The 21,419-nt window shown below is 49.5% G+C and overlaps 1 protein-coding gene across 1 annotated transcript in view; it reads left to right on the top strand.

Moving 5' to 3' along the window:
* LOC119972134 (centrosome and spindle pole-associated protein 1) overlaps nucleotides 1-21,419 on the top strand; it is a 354,916-nt gene that overhangs the window by 288,013 nt on the left and 45,484 nt on the right. The window contains exons 22-23 of the mRNA XM_038808467.1: nucleotides 274-342; nucleotides 11,971-12,037. Of these exons, the coding sequence (XP_038664395.1) occupies nucleotides 274-342; nucleotides 11,971-12,037 (136 nt within the window). The remainder of the gene's footprint in view (nucleotides 1-273; nucleotides 343-11,970; nucleotides 12,038-21,419) is intronic.

The raw sequence follows: 21,419 nt of genomic DNA on the forward strand, positions 1-21,419 counted from the left end.
CTGCTGGCCTGCTTGGTCTGCTTTAAAAGCCAGCGATTAGCTCAGTGAGCTAACCAGGCGTGCTGTGTGCTTCCTCCCTCCTTTTTTTCATCCCACTTCTTTTTTGAGGTGATGATTTGATATTGGACCAGCCTCATAGGGCCGATGTCCTTCTGCTATACTGTGTTAGGATTTCTGATTTCCAAGAATATATATTAATGAACTCGAATAACATTTTGAAAATAAATTTTCTGTATTTAGAGACCACGCCTTCGTCCACCTATCCAACTGTAGAAAGAAACGATTGCTACTCAGAGAACTGATTTGCCTGCTGTCGATTACTCAATCCAGGAATTAGATTTGGTGAGTTCTTATATTCTTCACCTCTAGTTAATGAACAAATCAATAATAATAATAATTTTTTTTATAAATAATTTTTATTGAAATTTTTACAAATCAAAAAGTATAAACATCTTAACTTTGTTAACATACATCCGCGGTAACCCCCCATGAACAGTACCCCCCCCCCCCGCTTCAGAGCAACTTTAAACAAAGGAAAGAACAAAACAAAAAAAGAAAGAGAGGAAACAAAGAGAAAAAAAAAGAGAAAGAGTGCACCCTCCAACCCATGTGCACAGTTTCTCCCTCCCCCCCAATCATTCCCCCCCCCGCATCCCCCCGGGTTGCTGCTGCTTTTGGCCTATTTCCCTACCGTTCCGCCAAGAAGTACCGAAAAGGCTGCCACACCTGAAAAAAACCCTTGTACTGATCCCCTCAGGGCAAATTTCACCCTCTCCATTTAAATGAACCCCGCCATATCCGAGATCCAGGGCCTCCACGCTTGGGGCCTCGCATCCTTCCATTGGAGCAAGATCCTCCGCCGGGCTACTAGGGACGCAAAGGCCAGAACCCCGGCCTCTATCGCCTCCTGCACTCCCGGCTCCACTGCAACCCCAAAAAAAAAAACTGCGAGTCCCCAGCCTAGCTTGACCCTGGATCCCACCACCCTCGACACCGTCTTTGCTACCCCCCTCCCAAAAACTCTCCCCAACGATGGGCACGCCCAAAACATATGGGCGTGGTTCGCTGGGCTCCCCGAGCACCTAGAACACCTGTCCTCTCCCCCGAAAAACCTGCTCATCCTCGACCCAGTCATGTGGGCCCTATGCAGCACCTTGAACTGTATGAGGCTAAGCCTCGCACAGGAAGAGGAGGAATTCACTCTCCAGGGCATCCGCCCACGTCCCCTCCTCAATCTCCTCACCCAGCTCCTCTTCCCACTTCCCCTTCAGTTCCTCCACCGAGGCCTCGTCTACCTCCTGCATTACCCGGTATATGTCCGAGATCCTCCCTCCTCCGACCCACACCCCCCGAGAGCACCCTATCCCGCACCCCTCGTGGGGGCAGCAAAGGGAACCCCTCCACCTGCTGCCTGGAAAACGCCCTCACCTGGATGTACCTAAACATGCTCCCCGGGGGGGAGCCCAAACTTCCCCTCCAACTCCCCCAAGCTCGCGAACCTCCCCTCCACAAACAGGTCCCTCAACCTCCTGACCCCTGCCCTGTGCCAGCTCAGAAATCCGCCATCAATGCTCCCTGGGACAACCGATGGTTCCCCCGTATCGGGGCCTCCTTCGAGCCCCCCATTTCTCCCCTGTGCCGTCTCCATTGCCCCCAAATTTTGAGGGTAGCCGCCACCACCGGGCTCGTGGTATACCTCGTTGGAGGGAGCGGCAACGGCGCCGTTACTAGCGCTTCCAGGCTCGTGCCCACAAAGACGCCACCTCCATCCTCTTCCACGCTGCCCCCTCCTCGACCGTTACCCACTTACGCACCATCGCTGCGTTGGCCGCCCAGTAGTACTCACAGAGGTTAGGCAACGCCAGCCCCCCCCATCCCTGCCTCGCTCCAGGAACTCTCTTCGAACCCTCGGAGTCACATGCGCCCATACAAATCCCGTGATACTGCTGTTGACCCTCCTGAAAAAGGCCTTCGGGATAAGGATGGGGAGGCACTGGAACAGGAACAAAAACCTCGGGAGCACCGTCATCTTGACGGACTGCACCCTCGCCCGCCAGTGACAGCGTAACATATCCCATCTCTTAAACCCCTGCTCCGCCATCTTGTGAGGTTGAGCCTGTGCAGGGCCCCCCAGCTCCCCGCCATCTGGACCCCTAGGTACCTGAAACTCTTCCCTGCCGTGCTTCAATGGGAAGCCTACCAATCCCCCCCTCTTGCTCCCCCGGATGCACCACAAACACCATCACTTTTGCCCAGGTTCAGCTTATACCCCGAGAAAACCCTCGAATTCCCTAAGAATCCTCATCACCTCCGGCATCCCCCCCCACCGGGTCCGCCACACACAGCAACAAGCCGTCCACGTACAGCGCACACCCGATGCTCCTCCCCACCCCGCACCAGGCCCTCCAGCTCCCTGACTCCATCAGTGCCATGGCCAGGGGGCTCAATCGCCACGCTAAGAGCAGGGGGACAGTGGGCACCCCCGCCCCGTCCCCCGATGCAGCCGAAAGCACTCCGACCTCCTCCCACTCGTGGCCACACCCGCCATCGGGGCCTCGCAGAGCAGCCTCACCCACCGGATAAACCCCTCCCCAAACCCAAACCTCTCCCACAAGCACCCCCACTCAACCCCATCGAAGGCCCTCTCCGCGTCTAACGCCACCACTATCTCCGCTCCCCCCTCCACAGCCGGCATCATAATGACATTGAGGAGCCTTCGCACGTTTGTGTTCAGCTGCCTTCCCCCCACAAACCCCGTCTGGTCCTCATGCACGACCCCAGGCACACACGCTAGTGGCCAGGATCCCTGCCAGCAGCTTAGCATCGGCGTTCAGCAGCAAAATCGGCCTATATGATCCACACTGCAGAGGGTCCCCGTCCCGCTTCAGGATCAAGGAAATCAGCGCCCGTGACATAGTTGGGGGCAGAGCCCCCCCCCCCCTTGCCTCGTTAAAGGTCCGGACCAACAGGGGGCCCAACAGGTCCAAATACTTTTTATAGAATTCACCCGGAAACCCGTCCGGCCCCGGCGCCCTCCCCGACCGCATGCTCCCTATCTCTTTGACCACCTCCTCCAGCTCGATCGGCGCCCCCAGTCCCTCCACCTGCCCCTCTCCCACCCTCGGGAATCGCAACTTGTCCAAGAAGCGCCCCATTCCACCCTCCTCCACCGGGGGTTCAGACCGGCACAGTTCCCCATAAAAGTCCCCGAAGACCCCACTGACATCCACCCCCCTCCGCACCACCCCCCCAGCTCCATCCACCACTCCCCCAATCTCCCCGGCCGCGTCTCGCTTCCGGAGCTCGTGCGCCAGCATCCCGCTCGCCCTCCCCCCGTACTCATACACCGCCCCCCAGTGCCCTCCTCCACTAGGCCCCCGCCCCTCCGGTTGCCAGCAGGTCAAATCCGGCCTGAAGGCTACGCCTCTCCCCCAGCAATCCCCCCTCTGGGGCCTCCGCATATCTCCTATCCACCTGCACCATCTCGCCTATCAGTCCTTCCCTTTCCCTCTGCTCCCCCCTCTCCCTATGGGTTCGGATGGAGATCAATTCCCCCCTCATCACCACCTTCAATGCCTCCCAGACCGTCCCCACCCGAACCTCCCCGTTATCATCGGCCTCGAGGTATCTCTCAATACACCCCCGGACCCTCCCGGCCACCTCCTCATCTGCCAGCAGCCCCACCTCCATGCGCCAGAGCGGACGTTGGTCCCTCTCCTCCCCCAGCCCGAGGCCCATCCAGTGCGGGGCATGATCCGAAATGGCAATGGCGGAGTATTCCACTTCCTCCATCCTCGTCACCAGCCCCCTGCTCAGGACAAAAAAAATCAATCCTCGAGTAGGCCTTGTGTACATGGGAGAAAAAACGAGTATTTCCCTGGCCCTTGGCCCTCGCAAACCTCCAGGGTCCACCCCCTCCCCCCACCTAGTCCATAATCCCCTCACACCCTAGCCGCCGCCGACCTCCCACCCGTCCGGGACCCGGACCGATCCAATGGGGGACCCAGCACCGCGCTAAAGTCTCCCCCCCCCCCCCCCCCCCCCCACGATCAGGCCCCCCGCCTCCAGGTCCGGAACGCTGGCCCAACATACGCCGCATGAACCCGCATCGTCCAATTTGGGGCATAAACATTCACCAACACCACCCGCTCCCCCTGCAGCTTGCCACTCACCATCACGTACCTCCCGCCACTGTTAGCCACCACCTTCAACGCCTCAAACGACACCTTCTTCCCCACCAGGATCGCCACCCCCTTACTCCTCTCATCCAGCCCTGAGTGGAATACTTGCCCCCCCCCAACCCGACCTGGTCCACCACTCTCAGGTGTGTCTCCTGGAGCATGGCCACATCCGCCTTCAGTCCCTTCAGGTGCGCAACTACTCGGGCCCTTTTGACCGACCCATTCAGCCCCCTCACATTCCAGGTTATCAGCCGGATCCGAGGGCTCCCTGCCCCCTTCCCCTGCCGATTAGCCATACCCCATCCCTTGCCCACCCCCGGCCAGCGTCCCACGCTCTGCCCGTTTCCCACGGCGGCAACTCCCCCACCCTCCAGCACCCCTGCGTCTTCCAGCTCCTTCCTGACCGTTTCAGCAGCAACCCGGTACCCCCCCCCCCCCCCCCCCCCCCCCCGGCTAGGACCCCTCCTAACCGCGCCCCCCCCCCCCCTCTACAGCACTCCCGTGAGCCAGCTAACTTCTGCTGACCCCGGCGGCTCCCGCCCTACTTTCGGCTCCTCCCAACGTGGGACTGCCCCTCCTCCATTGTGCCCATCAATGAGTCCACCCTCCCCCGCTCCTGCGCGGGAAGAGGAAACCCGTCCCCTCCCTCTCCCAGCACGGGAACCCCGCAGAAAGCCCGCGCTTTCGCCCTGCCGGGCCCCGCCTCCTCCAGGGCCACTCCCATTGTCTGTGCCCCCGCACCAGCTCCCCGAACACCCCGTTTACCCCTCAGTCCGAACCCATCCACCCAACCCCTGCTTGAAAACCCATACAGAAAACACCCGTACGACATCACCCCACATCCTACCCCAAACCCCGTAAGTACAAATACAGTATAAATAAATACAGTATCATACAGCATCCCCCATCTGGAGGACCCTCAGTTTGAGTCCAGTTTCCCGGCCTGTACGAAGGCCCACGCCTCCTCCGGGGACTCAAAATAGTGGTGTCGATCCTTATAGGTGACCCACAGACGCGCCGGCTGCAGCATTCCAAACTTCACCTTCCGTCTGTGGAGCACCGCCTTCGTCCGGTTAAACCCGGCCCACCGCCTCGCCTCTTCCGCACTCCAGTCCTGGAAGATCCGCACCTCCGTGTTCTCCCATTTGCTGCTCCGCTCCTTCTTGGCCCACCGGAGCACGCACTCACGATCCACGAACCGGTGGAACCTCACCAACACCGCCCACGGCGGCTCGTTCGGCTTGGGCCTCCTAGCCAGAATTCTGTGGGCCCCCTCCAACTCCAGGGGCCCCTGGAAGGACCCAGCCCCCATCAGCGAGTTTAGCAACATCACCACATAGGCCGCTAGGTCCAACCCGTCCAGCCCCTCCGTGAGGCCCAGGATCCGTAGATTCTTCCTCCTCGACCGGTTGTCCAGCTCCTCGAACCGCTCCTGCCATCTTTTATGGAGCGCCTCGTGCATCTCCACCTTCCCCACCACGGCCGCGACCTCGTCCTTCCTTTCGGAGGCCTGCTGCTGCAGCTCCCGGTTCGCAGCCCCCTGGGCTGTCTGGGTCACCATCAGTTCCCTGTTGGTTACCTTGATGGACTCCAGCAGCTCCACCTTCAGCTCCTGGAAGCAGCGCAGCAGAGTCGTCTGCTGCTCCTGGACCCACTTCCTCAGCTCCTCAAAGCTTTCGCCGGCCGCCATTTTGTTTTTCGGTTCCCGATTTTTTCTGGGTGTTTTTTCCGTCGATTCTCTCCCTGCCCCGCTCCTGGTCTGGACCATGGGGCCACTGGGGCGACTCCTGGCCTCTTCCCCCGTCGGGATTTGCCTCCTCTGCTCCGTTGGGGGCCTTTAAAAAAACCCCGAAGTCCGTTAATCTCGGGAGCCGCCGAACGTGCGGCTCAGCTGTGCATTGCCGCCACCGGAAGTCATAATAATAATTTTTATTGTCACAAGTAGGCTTACATTAACACTGCAATGAAGTTACTGTGAAAAGCCCCTAGTCGCCACATTCCGGCGCCTGTTTGGGTACATGGAGGAGAATTCGGAATGTCCAAATTACCTAACAGCATGTCTTTCGGGATGTGTGGGAGAAAACCGGAGCACCCGGAGGAAGCCCACACAGACAAAGGGAGAACTTGCAGACACTGCACGGACAGTGACCCAAGCCGGGAATCGAACCTAGGACCCTGGCGCTGTGAAGCAACAGTGCTAACCACTGTGCTCCGTGCCGCCCGTGAATAATAGTTAATACTGTACTTTGTATGTTGACTTAAGTCAAGTCTGAAATATTGTTGTATAGTCAAGTGCACTATGGACTCCTCAGTTGCCACTGCAGAGCAAAAAATAGGTGAGAATTAAATTCTGACAGCTCTGTTCAATTTTATATCCAGCTCAATGGGCGTGATCTACTGACCGCATTGCGCTCGAACAAAGGTGCAGCGCGGCCCGTAGATCTCGGGAGACGCTTCCCACAGGCTTCCTGGCAGCTTTTACATCTTCTGGGATATGTCCAAGATCCGCTGAGCGTCAAAATCAGAATCCCACCCAAATGGGGTTCTACTTGAACCTACTTAGGTGAGCTTACTATGGATCTGCCGGCCTACCGAGATCTATCAGCTCCTGCAGCAAGGATGCAACTGGGCGCCGTTCAGTACTGGTCCACACAAATGTGCACTTGACAGAACGCACCCCGAGGGTCGCCGGGGCCATCAGAGGCCCCTGGGTGGTCAGGGACAGGCAGGGTGGCTCCCTGACTCTCTCCCTGGAACATGGACACCTTGGCATTGCCAGGGTGCTATGGTGGTGGTGCAAGGGTGCCTGGGTGCTAGGCTGGCACTGCTAAGGGTCAGGGCCCAAGGGGGGCCATATTCATGAAAGGCGGGTGGAGTGGGTATGATGGGTTGGGGTTTGCAGGGCAGCTATGTAGGTGACTCTGGGAGGTTGGGGGGGGAGGGGTGGGGTGGTTTGGGGGTGACCCACAAACCCACTTGGATTGGCTCTTGAGTTCAGCTCCCCAGTGCTGGAAAAAATTCTACGTGTGGGCTAAACCAGAGAGAAACTCCCCTGGGCCCAAAAAAGTGAGACTAAGTGTCATTTGATAGTGATGGGGAATGCCCGAGCAGAGCCGGTGGGAAACTCCCTGCAAAACCCGCCACAAATGAACTTAGAAATTTTTCAATGAAATTACGCCGAATGTGTTGGGATGTAAGTATTCCACTCCGGAGGTTGAACTACACGAGTCTGGTGGGGAAGGTTAAAGAAGACATGCAAAGGTGGGACAGTCACCCACTATCCCTGGCGGGCTGAGTGCAGACGGTTAAGATGAATATCTTGCCGAGATTTTATTTGTATTTCAGTGCCTCCCGGTGTTCCTGCCCAAGACATTCTTCATAGAGATCGACTGGCTTGTAACTGGGTTATTTGGGTGGGGGGGGAAGGGTGGTTTACTGGTGAGGCTATACTGTTGTAAGGGGAAGAGGGGGTGGTTCTTACTGTTTGGTTGTTAGTCTGTGTTATTGTATGCTTTGTATAAAAATCACCTGATGAACAAGCTGTGCCCGAAAGCTAGTGATTCCAACAAACCTGTTGGACTTTAACCTTGTGTTGTAAGACTTCTTACTGTGCCCACCCCAATCCAATGCCAGCATTTCCACATCTTGTATAAAAATGGTTTAAAATTACAATAAAATCATTTCCAAAAAACAAAATTCCACTGAGAAACCATCTGACCCCGGCGCTTTACTCGTCTAGATTCGCTCAAAAGCTGTCCGGACCTCCTCCATCCCCAACGACTCCTCCAACCCTTCCAGATCCTCCTCCTTCACCTTAGGACACTCAAACCCCTGCAGAAACTCCACCAGATCTGACTCCTCCCTGGAAGCTCCGACTTACGAAAATTCTTATAGAACTCTTTGAACACCCATTAACTTTATCCAGCGCAGACACTAGTCCACCCAAATCCGGACCTGAACAATCTCTTTGGAGGCTGCCTTCTGCCTCAACTGCAGAAGGACAATTGGCCTTCTCCCCATATTCGTACATTACTTCCCTCAAGCGCCACAACTGGTGCACTGCCGTATCAGGTCAAACTGCATCTGCAACTTCTTCCTACTAGCCAGGAGCTCTGGAGTAGAGTCACTCGAATACCTGTCATCTACATCCACGTTCTCAGCTACCAACCTGTGGCGTTCCTCCCGTGCCTCCCTATCCACTGTGCCTTATGCGAGATTATCTCCCCTCTCACATTCGCCTTCAGGTCCTCCGACAACACCGAGGGGAAAACCTCACCATTTTTGGTAAACTCCACATACTCATCAATCACCCTTGCCACCTTCACACAAAATTCCGAATCCGCCAACAGCCCTACATACAAACTTCTCGTCGGCTGCTGAATGAACCTCGTCTCCAAAACCACATCAACATGTGTGGAGCATGATCCGAAATAAGTATCGCAAATATTCCGCTTTCCTCACCCCTGGCAGCAGAGACCTTCCCATCGAGAAAAAGCAAAAAAGTTGATCAGTTAATACACGTTATGCACCGGAGTTAAAAAGGCGAATTCCCTACCCCCAGTGTGCAAAAACCGCCACATATCCACTCCACCCATCTCATTCATAAACGCCATCAGTATCTTTGCTACTCCTGAAAGGGACCAAAAACTTGGACTTAGACTGATCCAACTTAGGATTCAAAACACTGTTCAAATCTCCCCCCAAGATCAACTGATGCATGTCCGTGCCTGGTACAGCAGCAAACATCCGTTTTATGAACGCTGCATTGTCCCGGTTTGGAATGCACGCAGTCGCCGAAACCACCTATATACCTTCCAATGTTCCCATAACGGAGACATACCTTCCACTCTGGTCCGCTACCACCTTCCCCACCTGAAACTAAATACTTTCATTAATTAGTATTGCCACCCCTTGTGCCCTGCTGTCAAAGCCCAAGTGGAACACCTGACTCGCCCATCCCTTACGGAGCCTAATCTGGTCCCTCACTCGCAAGTGGGTCTCCTGCAAAAGCACTACATCAGCCCTCAGGCTCTTAAAATGATAGAAAACTGTTGCACGCTTCACTGGGCCCCCCAAACCCCGCATAATCCACGTAACCAATCGAATAGGTGGTTTCTCACCTCCCCCACCCCCACCCCACACCTCACTCCGCAAATCAGCCATTTCCACAGTGAGGGATTATTCTCTGCATTTCCCATATTTCGGAAACTAGAGACCACCCAACAGATGGGACAAATAATAACCCTCAGTCACTGTCAGCAATCTACCCCCCTCCATCCTAAAAAGCCCCCAGCAACTCCCTCTCGACCCAACGCCCCTCTCCTCCATCTCCCCCCCCCCCCCCCCCCCCCCCCCCCCCAATCATTCACACATTCTAGGTCATCAAAACCTGTCTAAACAGGTCCAGCAAGCAATGGCTCCCCCCCTCGTTCTTGTTCACCCCCCCCTGCCAGAGCTTACTCAACATTATTTTTTAAAAAACACCAAACCCAAGAGTCAAAACTCCTCCATCCCCTCCTTCAACCCTGGAACAACGAAACTTCCTTCCCCCAAGCCATATACGCCCTCGAAAAAAGAAAATAACAACCAAAAAATCAAAACACACACATTTCAATTAACAACTCTGTACAAAAAGGGGTAGAGGAAAAGAGAAAGATAAGAAAAAAAACATACAAACTTCCCAGTGTCAGGGCATTCATTGAATACTTCCTTGTCACATTACTCACACTTTTCAGGGTTAGATTCCATCTGCCACTTTTCTGCCCATTTGACCATCCCATCTATTACTTCCTGTAACCCAAGACACTCAGCTTCACTGTTAACCATCCAGCCAATCTTTGTGTCATTCACAAACTTGCTGATCCTACCCCCCACATAGTCATCTATGTCGTTTATATAAATGGCAAACAGTGGGGGGCCCAGTACAGTTCCTCGTGGTACGCCACTGGACACTGGCTCCCAGTCACTAAAGCAGCTGTCTGTCATCATCCTCTGTCTCCTACAGCTAAGCCAGTTTTGAATCCACCGTATCAGGTATCCAGTATCCCACGTGCATTTTCCTTCTTTCTACGTCTCCCATGTGGGACTTTGTCAAAGGCTTTGCTGAAATTCATGTAAACTATATCAACTGGACTACCCTCATCTACACAGCTAGTCACAAGTTCAAAAAAATGCAATCAATCCCATCAATTTCTCCAACAGTATTTCCCTACTAATACTGATTTCCTTCAGTTCCTCCCCCTCACAAAATCATGTGTACCCCAACATTTCTGGTAAGTTATTCATGTCCTCCTTTAAGGAGACAGCCAAAATTTGTATTTAGTTGGTCAGCCATTTTTTGCCCATTATCAAATTCCCTGGTTCTGACTATAAGGGACCTACATTTGTCTTTCCCAATCTTTTTCTCTTCACATACCTGTGGAAGTTTCCTCAGTTTGTTTTTACATTGCTTGCAAGCTTACTCTGGTACCCCATTTTCCCCTTATTAATCAATCCATTTGTCCTCCTTTGCTGATTTCTGAACTCTTCCCAATCCTCAAGCCTGCTTTTTTTTCTGGCCAATTTGTATGTCTCTTCCTTGGATCTAATGCTATTTCTAATTTCCCTCGTAAGCCATGGTTTGGCCACTTTCACATTTTTTTTTTGTGCCAAACGGGAATGAACAAGTGTAGCAGTTCATCCATGCGCTTTTTGACTGTGCCTGACAAACTGCTATCAAGAGTTGCTCAAAATAATTATATTTTTATAAATTAAATTTGCAAAGCTATGTACAAAGGTTAATGAGTCAGTAACTAAAAGTCAAAGATTTACATCATTAAAAGAACAAAGGAAAGATCAGTAGAAATTATTGTATGCAGAACGTTGTTATGATGCAGGAAAAATGAGTGAAAGCAGAATCCCTAACAGCATTTTAAAGAAAAGTGGCTAAATATTTGCAAAACAAAAATTTTAATGGTTTTGGGAAAAGGGGTTGTAGGTGTTTTTGATTGAGTGAAAGGCCTTTCAGAGCACAGATATAGTTGGTGAAATGGGGTCATCACGTACTGTAAATTTCCATGAAGGAGGGAATGTTGATGGAGCAGTTTTGGGGTAAGTTTTAAAATTTTTAATTTTTTTCTATACTTGTATATTTGATCACAAATTGGATGGATGGGGAATATTTATAGTATATCTGAGAATAATTTTACATTCTGTGTCATAGGTAAATTTTATTTAGCCAAACGTGATGGCAACTTACCAGGAAGAAAGATTTTGCTCATGTTGATTCTTGTTTTCGCATTTATTGTTCAGAAGGGAAATTTGGGAACTTAACCATTGAGGGAAGAGAATGTGACAGAGAAGATGTAGACAATGCCTATGATGTAAATGACACATAAGAAGTTATATTGTTAATATTTGTCAAGGATAGAGTGTCAAGATTGAGCAGTTTATCTGTTTTAATAATAATTAATTTAAACATTGTTTTGATAATAAAATCAATAAAAAGAAAGAGCTTTGTCCCCCCCCCCCCCCCCCCCCCCTTAAAATAACTTTGAGGGCAATTGCTGCAGGAACTCTAGCACCAAGATTATTTAGTAAAAAGAGCTGCAATATTTAATGGTGGCAGTGGAAATTAATTAACAGCAGATTCAAAATTTACAAAACCCTCAATCCAAAAAGCTGGAAGTCCTAGAATTATATTTTGAAATCTTTTAATAACTGTTTCATTCATTTAAGTTGACATGTTAAACCATTTTACTTTCATAAATTTGTGTACTTGAATTGTCTTAAAAATTGTTTTGCTCCATAGGATCATCCACAGTCAGGGACCGAGTCACCGCCAGTCCCTGCTAGACGAAACCAACTTCGAGCATTTGGTAAAAGTAATCAAGCATATGTATATTATGTGTGCTGTAGTTTGTAACTTTAGCTGTTGGAGAATTCTAGGTATTTGATTAAAGTTTAAATAGAAGTATAAAACATTGCACAAAGTTCTAACATTGACTGAAAAATTGTTCAACCCTATTGGATATTTACACAATTATGTTTGGATTAAAGGGATTTTAAAAAGATTATTTTAATATCAATTACTTAGGAACCATTGATGTCACTAAATAAAGTGGCACTGTAAATAGTGTGGATGGGAACAAAACATTGTAAAGGGACTTTAAAAAAATATATATTTATTTCAATTGTTTTCCATTATTACAAAATAAATTTACACTAAACATCAAATACATAAAGGAACAATACATGAATAACACAATCAAGAATTATCAACCCCACTAACCCCAACCCTTCAATATATAATGACAAAGGTTAAGACTACAAAACGTAGTGGGTGGCACAGTGGTTAGCACTGCTACATCACAGTGCGAGAGACCCGGGTTCAATTCCAGCCTCATGTGACTGTGTGGAGTTTGCACATTCCCCCCGTGTCTTTGTGGGTTTCTTCCAGGTGCTCCAGTTTCCTCCGACAGTCTAAAGATCTGCAGGTTAGGTGGATTGGTCATGCTAAATTGCCCATAGTGTCCAAAAGGATAATGGGGTTACAGGGATAGGGTGGGGGAGTGGGCTTTGGTAGGGTGCTCATTCAGAGGGTTGGTGTAGACACGATAGGCTGAATGGCCTCCTTCTGCACTGTAGGGATTCTAGGATCCCATGAAAAGGACTAATAACTCCTCCTGACAGCTGACCATGACTAACTCTCTGAAAAGGAAATTAATGCTTGCCATTTCAAGTAGAATCCTTCTAACATCTACCTAATGGTGTCCTTCTCCAGATATAGGAAGTCCATTAGATCACCCAACCAGGCACCAGGCCGAGTAGAGATCTCCACCCCAGCAGAACCCGCCTCCAGGCTATCAAGAGGCAAAGGTAAGGAGTTCTGCCTTCACACCCGTCTGCAGCACTGGCGAGTCCAAAAACCTGAAAATGGCCACCAGTCAACAAGTCTGCAGCTCAATATCAAGAATTTCTGACATGGTGTTAAAGAATGTGACCCAGAATCTTACAGGTTTAGGACACAACCAGAACATATGGGCATGATTCGCCGGCTCCTGAGAACAACGTTTGCACCTACCCTCTACCCCAAGAAAAATATACACTCTTCCTCGTCTTGGTCAGATGTTCCCAGTGCACCACCTTGAACTGAATCAAGTTGAGCCTAGCACAGGAGGAGGTTGAGTTGGCTCTGTGAAGAGCCTCACTTCACCATCAAAAACCAGACCCAGCTCACCCTCCCACTTCCCCCTCACCTGATCCAATGGAGCCTGCTCCGGCAACAGGGTTTGGCCATAAATGTCTGAAATCTTCCCCTCACCCACCTCGGCCAGAGATAAGATCCTATTCAGGAGGGACGATGAAGATGCCAAAGGAAACAACAAAATCTCCTTAATCAGTAAATTGCGTACCTGGTAATACTGAATAAATTGGACCTTCGGAATTGGAATTTATCCACCAGATCCTCAAATCTGAGGAGCCCTGCTGCCCCCAGGATCTGAACTTCAAGGTGGTGCAAAGGGATAATTCCTACAAATAAGGGCTGACAACGACATGGAGCCGAGCGTAAAATGTTGACTAAACTGTCTCCAAATCCTCAGCATGGGCACCAACAACCAAAGCCGAGGCAAATTTTGAAGGGGCACACCAAAGTGAGGCAATTACCAAGGCCCTCAAGCTGGAATCCCTACAAGAGCCCGCCTCCATCTGCCTCGCATGGAACTTGGATTCTTGAGCCAGTAGTAGATACCCAGTAATAAAAATTAGGTGAGGCTAAGCCGACTGTCTGTCTCTCACTCTCTCTCTCTGAAGAAACCCTCTAAGAACTCGCGGGGTCTTGCCAGCCCAAATGAAGGAACACAAAATCTTGTTAACGCTAGCAAAAAAACGATTTGGAGAGAAAAATGAGGAGACATTAAAAAAGAAATAAAAACCTCGGAAGGATATTCATTTTAACCGTCTGAACCCTGCGCTAAGGGCAGGGGGAGGTTATCCCACTTCTGCAAATCAGATCTAACCCCACTCACAAGACTAGCGTTATTTAATTTATAAAGCGATGCACAGGAGCATTTCGGCATTGACATCGCCACCCGAAGCAAGACCCGGCAGTGATACTAGCTGAAGAGCCTAGGTGGCAGTTTCACCTTTTTCTAGAAAGATAAACCGGAACACGTTTGCCGCCTCGCATGGGGTTGGCTGCGTCATTAAAAATTAAATAGTTGGCCATCTCACAGACTCCCTTCGTGGGATAAATGAATGCCATATGACCCTTTGGTTCCCCCTCACCCAGACCACTGCACTGTTGTCCTCCACTAATGCCCAACACTGGAAGCTGCAAGCAAGTCCAAAGAGGAATTTTACTCGAGCATCAAACAATTCTTGGCCCAAGTCCCAACTGGCGAGAAGCAACTCCTTCTTGGCAATGTCATCTCCAGAGTTGGAAAGGTCACAGGTCGCTGGGGAGATGTACTCATCAGAGAGGGGGTAGGGCAATCCAACACCAATTGGACACTGCTCCTGACAAAATGCCTAGAAAACGGCCTTGTCATAACAAACATTAACTTATCAGAGAGACAAGTACAGGATCTCATGGCAACACCTTCACTCCAAGCACTGGCACCTGCTCGACTACGCATTATCCGAATGAGGGAGTTCAAGGACATGCGTATCACCCAGGTCATGAGAGGAATCAGTGACTGTTGGATAGAACACCATCTAATCCACTCTGTGATCAACATCAATGTAGCCCCAAAGCACCATCGACAACAGAAGTAATGCAGCAAGAAAATCAATACTGAGGCACTCCAAGACCCTGACAAGAGAGCCCTTTTCAACCAACCCATCACTGCCTTCTTCTCACAACTCTCAGAGATGCAGAGTATTCACAGCTCCTGGTCTGCCCTGAGGGCCTCCGTAAGCAGCACCTGCGAAGAGACACTTAGTCACTTGACCAGGAGACCAAGGAGCTGATAAACCATAAGTGCAAGGCTTTTCTGAACTTGCAACAGCAACCCAAGCCGAGACTAAGAAAGCAGCTGTACTGAGGGCTGAGGTCCAGCAAAAAATCCTCAACCCAAGAAACAGATGGGTGGAAAAAGCACAGGAGATCCAGCAGTTGGCTGACAGCGAGTTTTCTTTCACTGGAAGGAGCACTTTGAAGTCCTCCTCAACAGAAATCTTCAATACGAGTATCCTCGACTCCAATCTGCAGTATGCTATCACTACCATATCAACACAACTCCAACCTGGCATGAGGTAGAAAAGGCCATCTGCCAACTAAAGAACAACCAGGCATATGAAGCAGATTTAATCCCTGCTGAAGTGCTAAAACATGGCAGGGAAGCACTATTGCCGTGAAAATATGACCTCATTTCCCTTATCTGGAAGGAGAATGTGCCACTAGATTTCGGACGCCATAATCGTGAACATCTTCAAGGAAAATGAGAAGTCCGACTGCAGTGACTACTGAGGAATTTCAGTGCACGAGTCCTCCTTAATTGCTTTCTCTCTGTGGCTGAAGAGCTCCTCCCAGAGTCTGAATGCAGATTCCACCTATGGGGCACAACAAACATAATCTTCACCAGTCGGCAACTACAAGAGAAATGTAGGGAATGGAACCAACCCTTGTTGATCTCACTACGGGCTTTGACAATGTCAACTGTGAGGGATTATGGAGTGTCCCCCTCCATTTCGGCTGCCCCAAAGGTTTGTCATCATGCTCCGCCTGCTCCATGATGACATGCAAGCTACGGTCCTGACCAACGGATCCACCACAGACCCAATTCATATTCGGACTGGGGTCGTGCAAGGCTATGTTATTGCACCGACACTCTTCTCGATCTTCCTTGCTGCAGTGCTCCATCTCATCCTCAGCAGGTTCCTCAGCAAGCTGGAGTAGAGCTAAACTATGGAATAATCTGGAATATGTTCAACATCTGCCGTCTGCAGACCAGATCCAAGGTTATCCCATCCTCTGTCATTGAACTACAATATGCAGACAGTGCTTAGATCTGAGCAAACTCCGAGGCATCATCAACACCTTCCCCGAGGCGTACGAAAGCCTCACACTAAACTGCCATAAGACAAAGGATCTCTACAATCCTACCCCTGCCATACTGCACTGCCCACCCCCAACAACGTGGACCACTTTGCATAACTAACTCAGCCTTGTTCAAAAAACATTTAATGATAGTCCCAGCAATTTCAGGCCTGTCAGTTTAACATCAGTCGTGGGCAAACTTCTAGAAACAATTATTCAGGATAGAATTAGGAGTCACATGGAAAAATGTGCTTTGATTAGGAAGAGCCAGCATGGATTTCCAAAGGGGAAATTGTACCTAACTATCTAGCTGGAAGCTTTTGAAGAGGTAATAAAGGGTTGACGTTGATAATGCTGTTGATGTGGTGTACATGAACTTTCAGTTGCCATTCAATACAGTGCCACGCAACAGACTTGTGAGAAAAGGTACAATACAACTCATGGAATAAAAGGAACAGTCACAATGTGGATTCAATATTGGCTGAATGATAGGAAGCAGAGTGTAATGCTCAATAAACTATTTTCAAGCTGGAGGAAGGTTTGTCGTGCTGCACCTTAGGCGTCTTATGACACTAGCTTTTCTTGGTACATGTTAATGATCTAGAACTTGGTGTGCAGAGGACATTTCAAAGTTTGTGGACGACACAAAGCTTGGAAGTATTATAAACTGAGGAGGACAGTGTAGAACCTCAGAAGGACATAGACAAGTTGGCTGAGTGGGCAATTAGGTGGCAGATGTTCAATGCGGAGAAGTGTGAGGTGATGCATTTTGTTACAAAGAACATGGAGAGATGATATAAAATAAGGATAACGTTCTTAGAGGGGTGCAGGGGATATGATCAGTAAGTTCCTAGATGACACAAAAAGTGGTGGTGTGGTAAGTAGTGAGGAGGAAAGCCTTAAATTACAGGGCATGTCCATAGGTCCCTAAAGGTAGCAAAACAGGTAGATAAGGTGGTTAAAAAGGCATATGGGATACTTTCCTTTATTAACCGAGGCATAGAATATAAGAGTAGGGAGAGTAAGCTGGAGCTGTATAAAACGTTTATTAGGCCACAGCTAGAGTACTGTGTGCACTTCCGGTTGCCACACTATAGGAATGATGTGATTGCATTACAGAGGGTGCAAAGGAAATTCACCAGGATCTGTTGCCTGGGCTGGAGTGTTTCAGCTATGAAGAGAGGCTGTTTAGGCTGGGGTTATCCTCATATGAGCATAGAAGGCTGAGGGGGGACCTGATTGAGGTGTACAAATTGTGAAGGACAAAGATAGGATAGATAGGAAGAAATGTTTCCCCTTAGTAGAGGGGTCAAAAACCAGGAGGCATAGGTTAAAGGTAAAGGGTAGGAGATTTAGAGGGGATTTGAGGAAAAACTTTTTCATCCAGAGGTTGGTGGGAATCTGGAACTCACTGCCTGAAAGAGTGGTAGAGGTGGGAACACTAAACTTTTAAGAAACATTAAGATGGGCACTTGAAACACCATAACATGCAAGGCTAGGGACCAAGTGCTGGAAAATGCGGTTAGAATAGATAGGTGCTTTACGGCCAGTGCATTCACAATCGACCAAAGGGCCTCTTTCTGTGCTGTATGACTCTAATTCTGAGGCTGTTTAGCTCACTGGGCTAAATCGCTGGCTTTGAAAGCAGACCAAGGCAGGCCAGCAGCACAGTTCGATTCCCGTAACAGCCTCCCCGAACAGGCGCCGGAATGTGGCGACTAGGGGCTTTTCACAGTAACTTCATTTGAAGCCTACTTGTGACAATAAGCGATTTTCATTGAGGCATGGTAGCACAGTGATTAGCACTGTGGCTTCACAGCACCAGGGTCCCAGGTTCGATTCCCCGCTGGGTCACTGTCTGTGCGAAGTCTGCATGTCCCCCCCGTGTCTGTGTGGGTTTCCTCCGGGTGCTCCGGTTTTCTCCCACAGTCCGAAGGCGTGCACGTTAGGTGGATTGCCCATGATAAATTGCCCTCAGTGGCCAGAAAGGTTAGATGGGGTTATTGGGTTACGGGGATAGGGTGGAAGTGGGGGCTTAAGTGGGTCGGTGCAGACTCGATGGGCCGAATGGCCTCCTTCTGCACTGTATGTTGTATTGAAGTCTTTAATGGGCAGCACGGTAGCACAGTGATTAGCACTGTGGCTTCACAGCACCAGGGTCCCAGGTTCGATTCCCCGCTGGGTCACTGTCTGTGCGAAGTCTGCATGTCCCCCCCGTGTCTGCGTGGGTTTCCTCCGGGTGCTCCGGTTTCCTCCCACAGTCCGAAGGTGTGCAGGTTAGGTGGATTGCCCATGATAAATTGCCCTCAGTGGCCAGAAAGGTTAGATGGGGTTATTGGGTTACGGGGATAGGGTGGAAGTGGGGCTTAAGTGGGTCAGTCCAGACTCGATGGGCTGAATGGCCTCCTTCTGCACTGTATGTTGTATTGAAGTCTTTAATGGGCAGCACGGTAGCATAGTGGTTAGCACAATTGCTTCACAGCTCCAGGGTCCCAGGTTCGATTCCCGGTTTGGGTCACTGTCTGTGTGGAGTCTGCACGTTCTCCCCGTGTGTGCATGGGTTTCCTCCAGGTGCTCCGGTTTCCTCCCACAGTCCAAAGATGTGCAGATTAGGTGGATTGGACATGCTAAATTGTCCTTCGTGTCCATAATTGCCCTTGCTTTTGGGTGGGGTTCCTGGGTTATGGAGATAGGGTGGAGGTGTGGGCTTGGGTAGGGTGCTCTTTCTCAGAGCCGGTTGAGACTCGATGGGCCGAATGGCCTCCTTCTGCACTGTAAATTCTATGATTACCTGAGTGAATGTGTGCATAAATCCTTGAAGGTGGCAGGACAATTGGAGCGAGCTGGAAATAAAGCATGCAATATTTTGGGCTTTATTTATAGAGGCATAAAGTACAAAGGCAAGGAGGTTCTGCTGAACCTATACAAGACACTGGTTAAATCTCAGCAAGATTGTTGTATATAATTTTGGCATCATACTATAGGATATGAAACCATTAGAGAAGAACTTTACAAGAATGGTTCTGGAGACCTGGCTCCAGGGTGACCAAGGATGGGAACTTAACATTCAGGGGTTTTCAATATTCAGGTAAGCTAGAAGGAAAGGGAGGTGGGGTAGCGTTGCTGGTTAAAAAGGAGATTAACGCAATAGTAAGAAGGACATTAGCCTCGCAATGTGGAATCTATATAGTGGAGCTGCGGAACACGAAAGGACAAAAAACGTTAGTGGGAGTTGTGTACGGACCACCAAACAGTAGTTGTGAGGTTGGGGATGGCATCAAACAGGAAATTAGAGATGTGTGCAATAAGGGTACATAATTTATTATGGGTGACATCAATCTGCATATTGATTGGGCTAATCAAACTGGTAGCAATTCAATGGAAGAGGATTTCCTGGAATGTATAAGGGATGATTTTCTCAACCAATATGTTGAGGAACCGACTAGAGAGGGTTCCTAGATTGGGTATTGTGAAATGAGAGAGGATTAATTAGCAACGTTGTGGTGTGAGATCCTTCAGGAAACAATTACCATAATATGGTATAATTCTTCATTAAGATGGAGAGTGACACAGTTCAGTCTCAGGTTAGGGTCCTGAACTTAAAGAAATTATGAGACGTGCATTGGCCAGGATAAGCTGGCAAAGGATAATTAAGGGGTTGATGGTGGATAGGTAATGGCAGAAATTTGAAGAATACATGGATGAACTTCAACAATTGTGCATCCCTGTCTAGCGCAAGAGTAAGACTGGGAAGGTGACTCAACCATGGCTAACAAGGGAAACCAGGGATTGTGTTAAAGCAGGAGAAGTGGCATATAAATTGGCCAGAAAAAGCAGTAAGCCTGACGACTGGGAGAAATTGAAAATTCAGCAGAAGAGGACAAAGGCTTAATTTGGAAGGGGAAAATAGAATACGAGAGTAAGCTTGCACAAAACATAACAACTGACTGCAAAAGCTTCTATAGATATGTGAAGAAAAACACACTGGTGAAGACAAATGTAGGTCCCTTACAGTTAGAATCCGGTGAATTCATAATGGACAACAAAGAGATGGCAGACCAGTTGAACAAATACTTTGGATCGATCTTCACTAAGGAGGACTCAAATAACCTTCCGGAAAAAATAGGATACAGAGGGTCTAGCATCGGCGGGTGGGTCTGCGCCGTGGGGGCACTCTGAAGGCCATGCCCCTCAATGTGAGGACTTGGCCCCTAAAGGTGCGGAGAATTCCCCACCTTTGGGGTGGCCCGACGCCGGAGTGGTTCATGACACGCCGGGACCCCCCGCCCCGCCAGGTAGGGGAGAATCCCGGCCCTTATTAGTCAGGAAATTGTATTGGGGTAATTGATGGGATTAAAACCCGCTAAATTCCCAGTGCCTGAATGCTCTGCATCCCAGAGTACTTAAGGAAGTTGCCCTAGAAATAGTGGATGCCTATACAAAAATTCTTCTGGAATTTTTTGATGTTGTGACCAGTAGAGTGGACAAAGGTGAACCAATGGATGATGTGTATCTGGACTTTCAAAAGGCTTTTGACAATGTCCCACACAAGAGATTAGTGAGCAAAATTAAAGCTGATGGTATTGGGTGTAATGTATTGACATGGATGGAAAACTAGTTGTCAGACAGGAAGCAGAGTGGGAATAAACGGGTCCTTTTCAGAGTAGCAGACAGTGACGAGTGGGGTACCGCAGTCTCAGTGCTGGGACCCCAGCTGGTCACAATATGATTTGGGCGAATGAGTTGCATGCAATATCTCCAAATTTGCAGATGACACCAAGCTGGGTAGCAGTGTGCTGTTAGGAGGATGCAAATAGGCTGCAGGGTGATTTGGACAGGATGGCCGTGTGGGCAAATACTTGGAAAATGCAATATATTGTGGGTAAATGTGAGGTTATCCACTTTGGTGGCAAAAACAGGAAGGGAGATTATTATCTTGAATGGTGGCAGATTAGGGAAAGGGGAAGTGCAATGAGATCTGGGTGTCATGGTGGAACAATCGCTGAAGGTTGGCATGCAAGTACAGCAGGCGGTGAGGAAAGTTAATGGCATATTGACCTTCATAGCGTGAGGATTTGAATATAAGAGTAGGGATGTCTTGCTGCAGTTATACAGAGCTTTAGTGAACTCTAGTATATTTGACACATTTAAAATGCAAGGGCATTTCAAGGTGTTTGTGAAAAGTTTTGGATTTCTTGCTCAGAGCCCTACATAATATA

This window comes from Scyliorhinus canicula, chromosome 10, assembly GCF_902713615.1.
Source record: "Scyliorhinus canicula chromosome 10, sScyCan1.1, whole genome shotgun sequence".
NCBI classification, from domain to species: domain Eukaryota; kingdom Metazoa; phylum Chordata; class Chondrichthyes; order Carcharhiniformes; family Scyliorhinidae; genus Scyliorhinus; species Scyliorhinus canicula.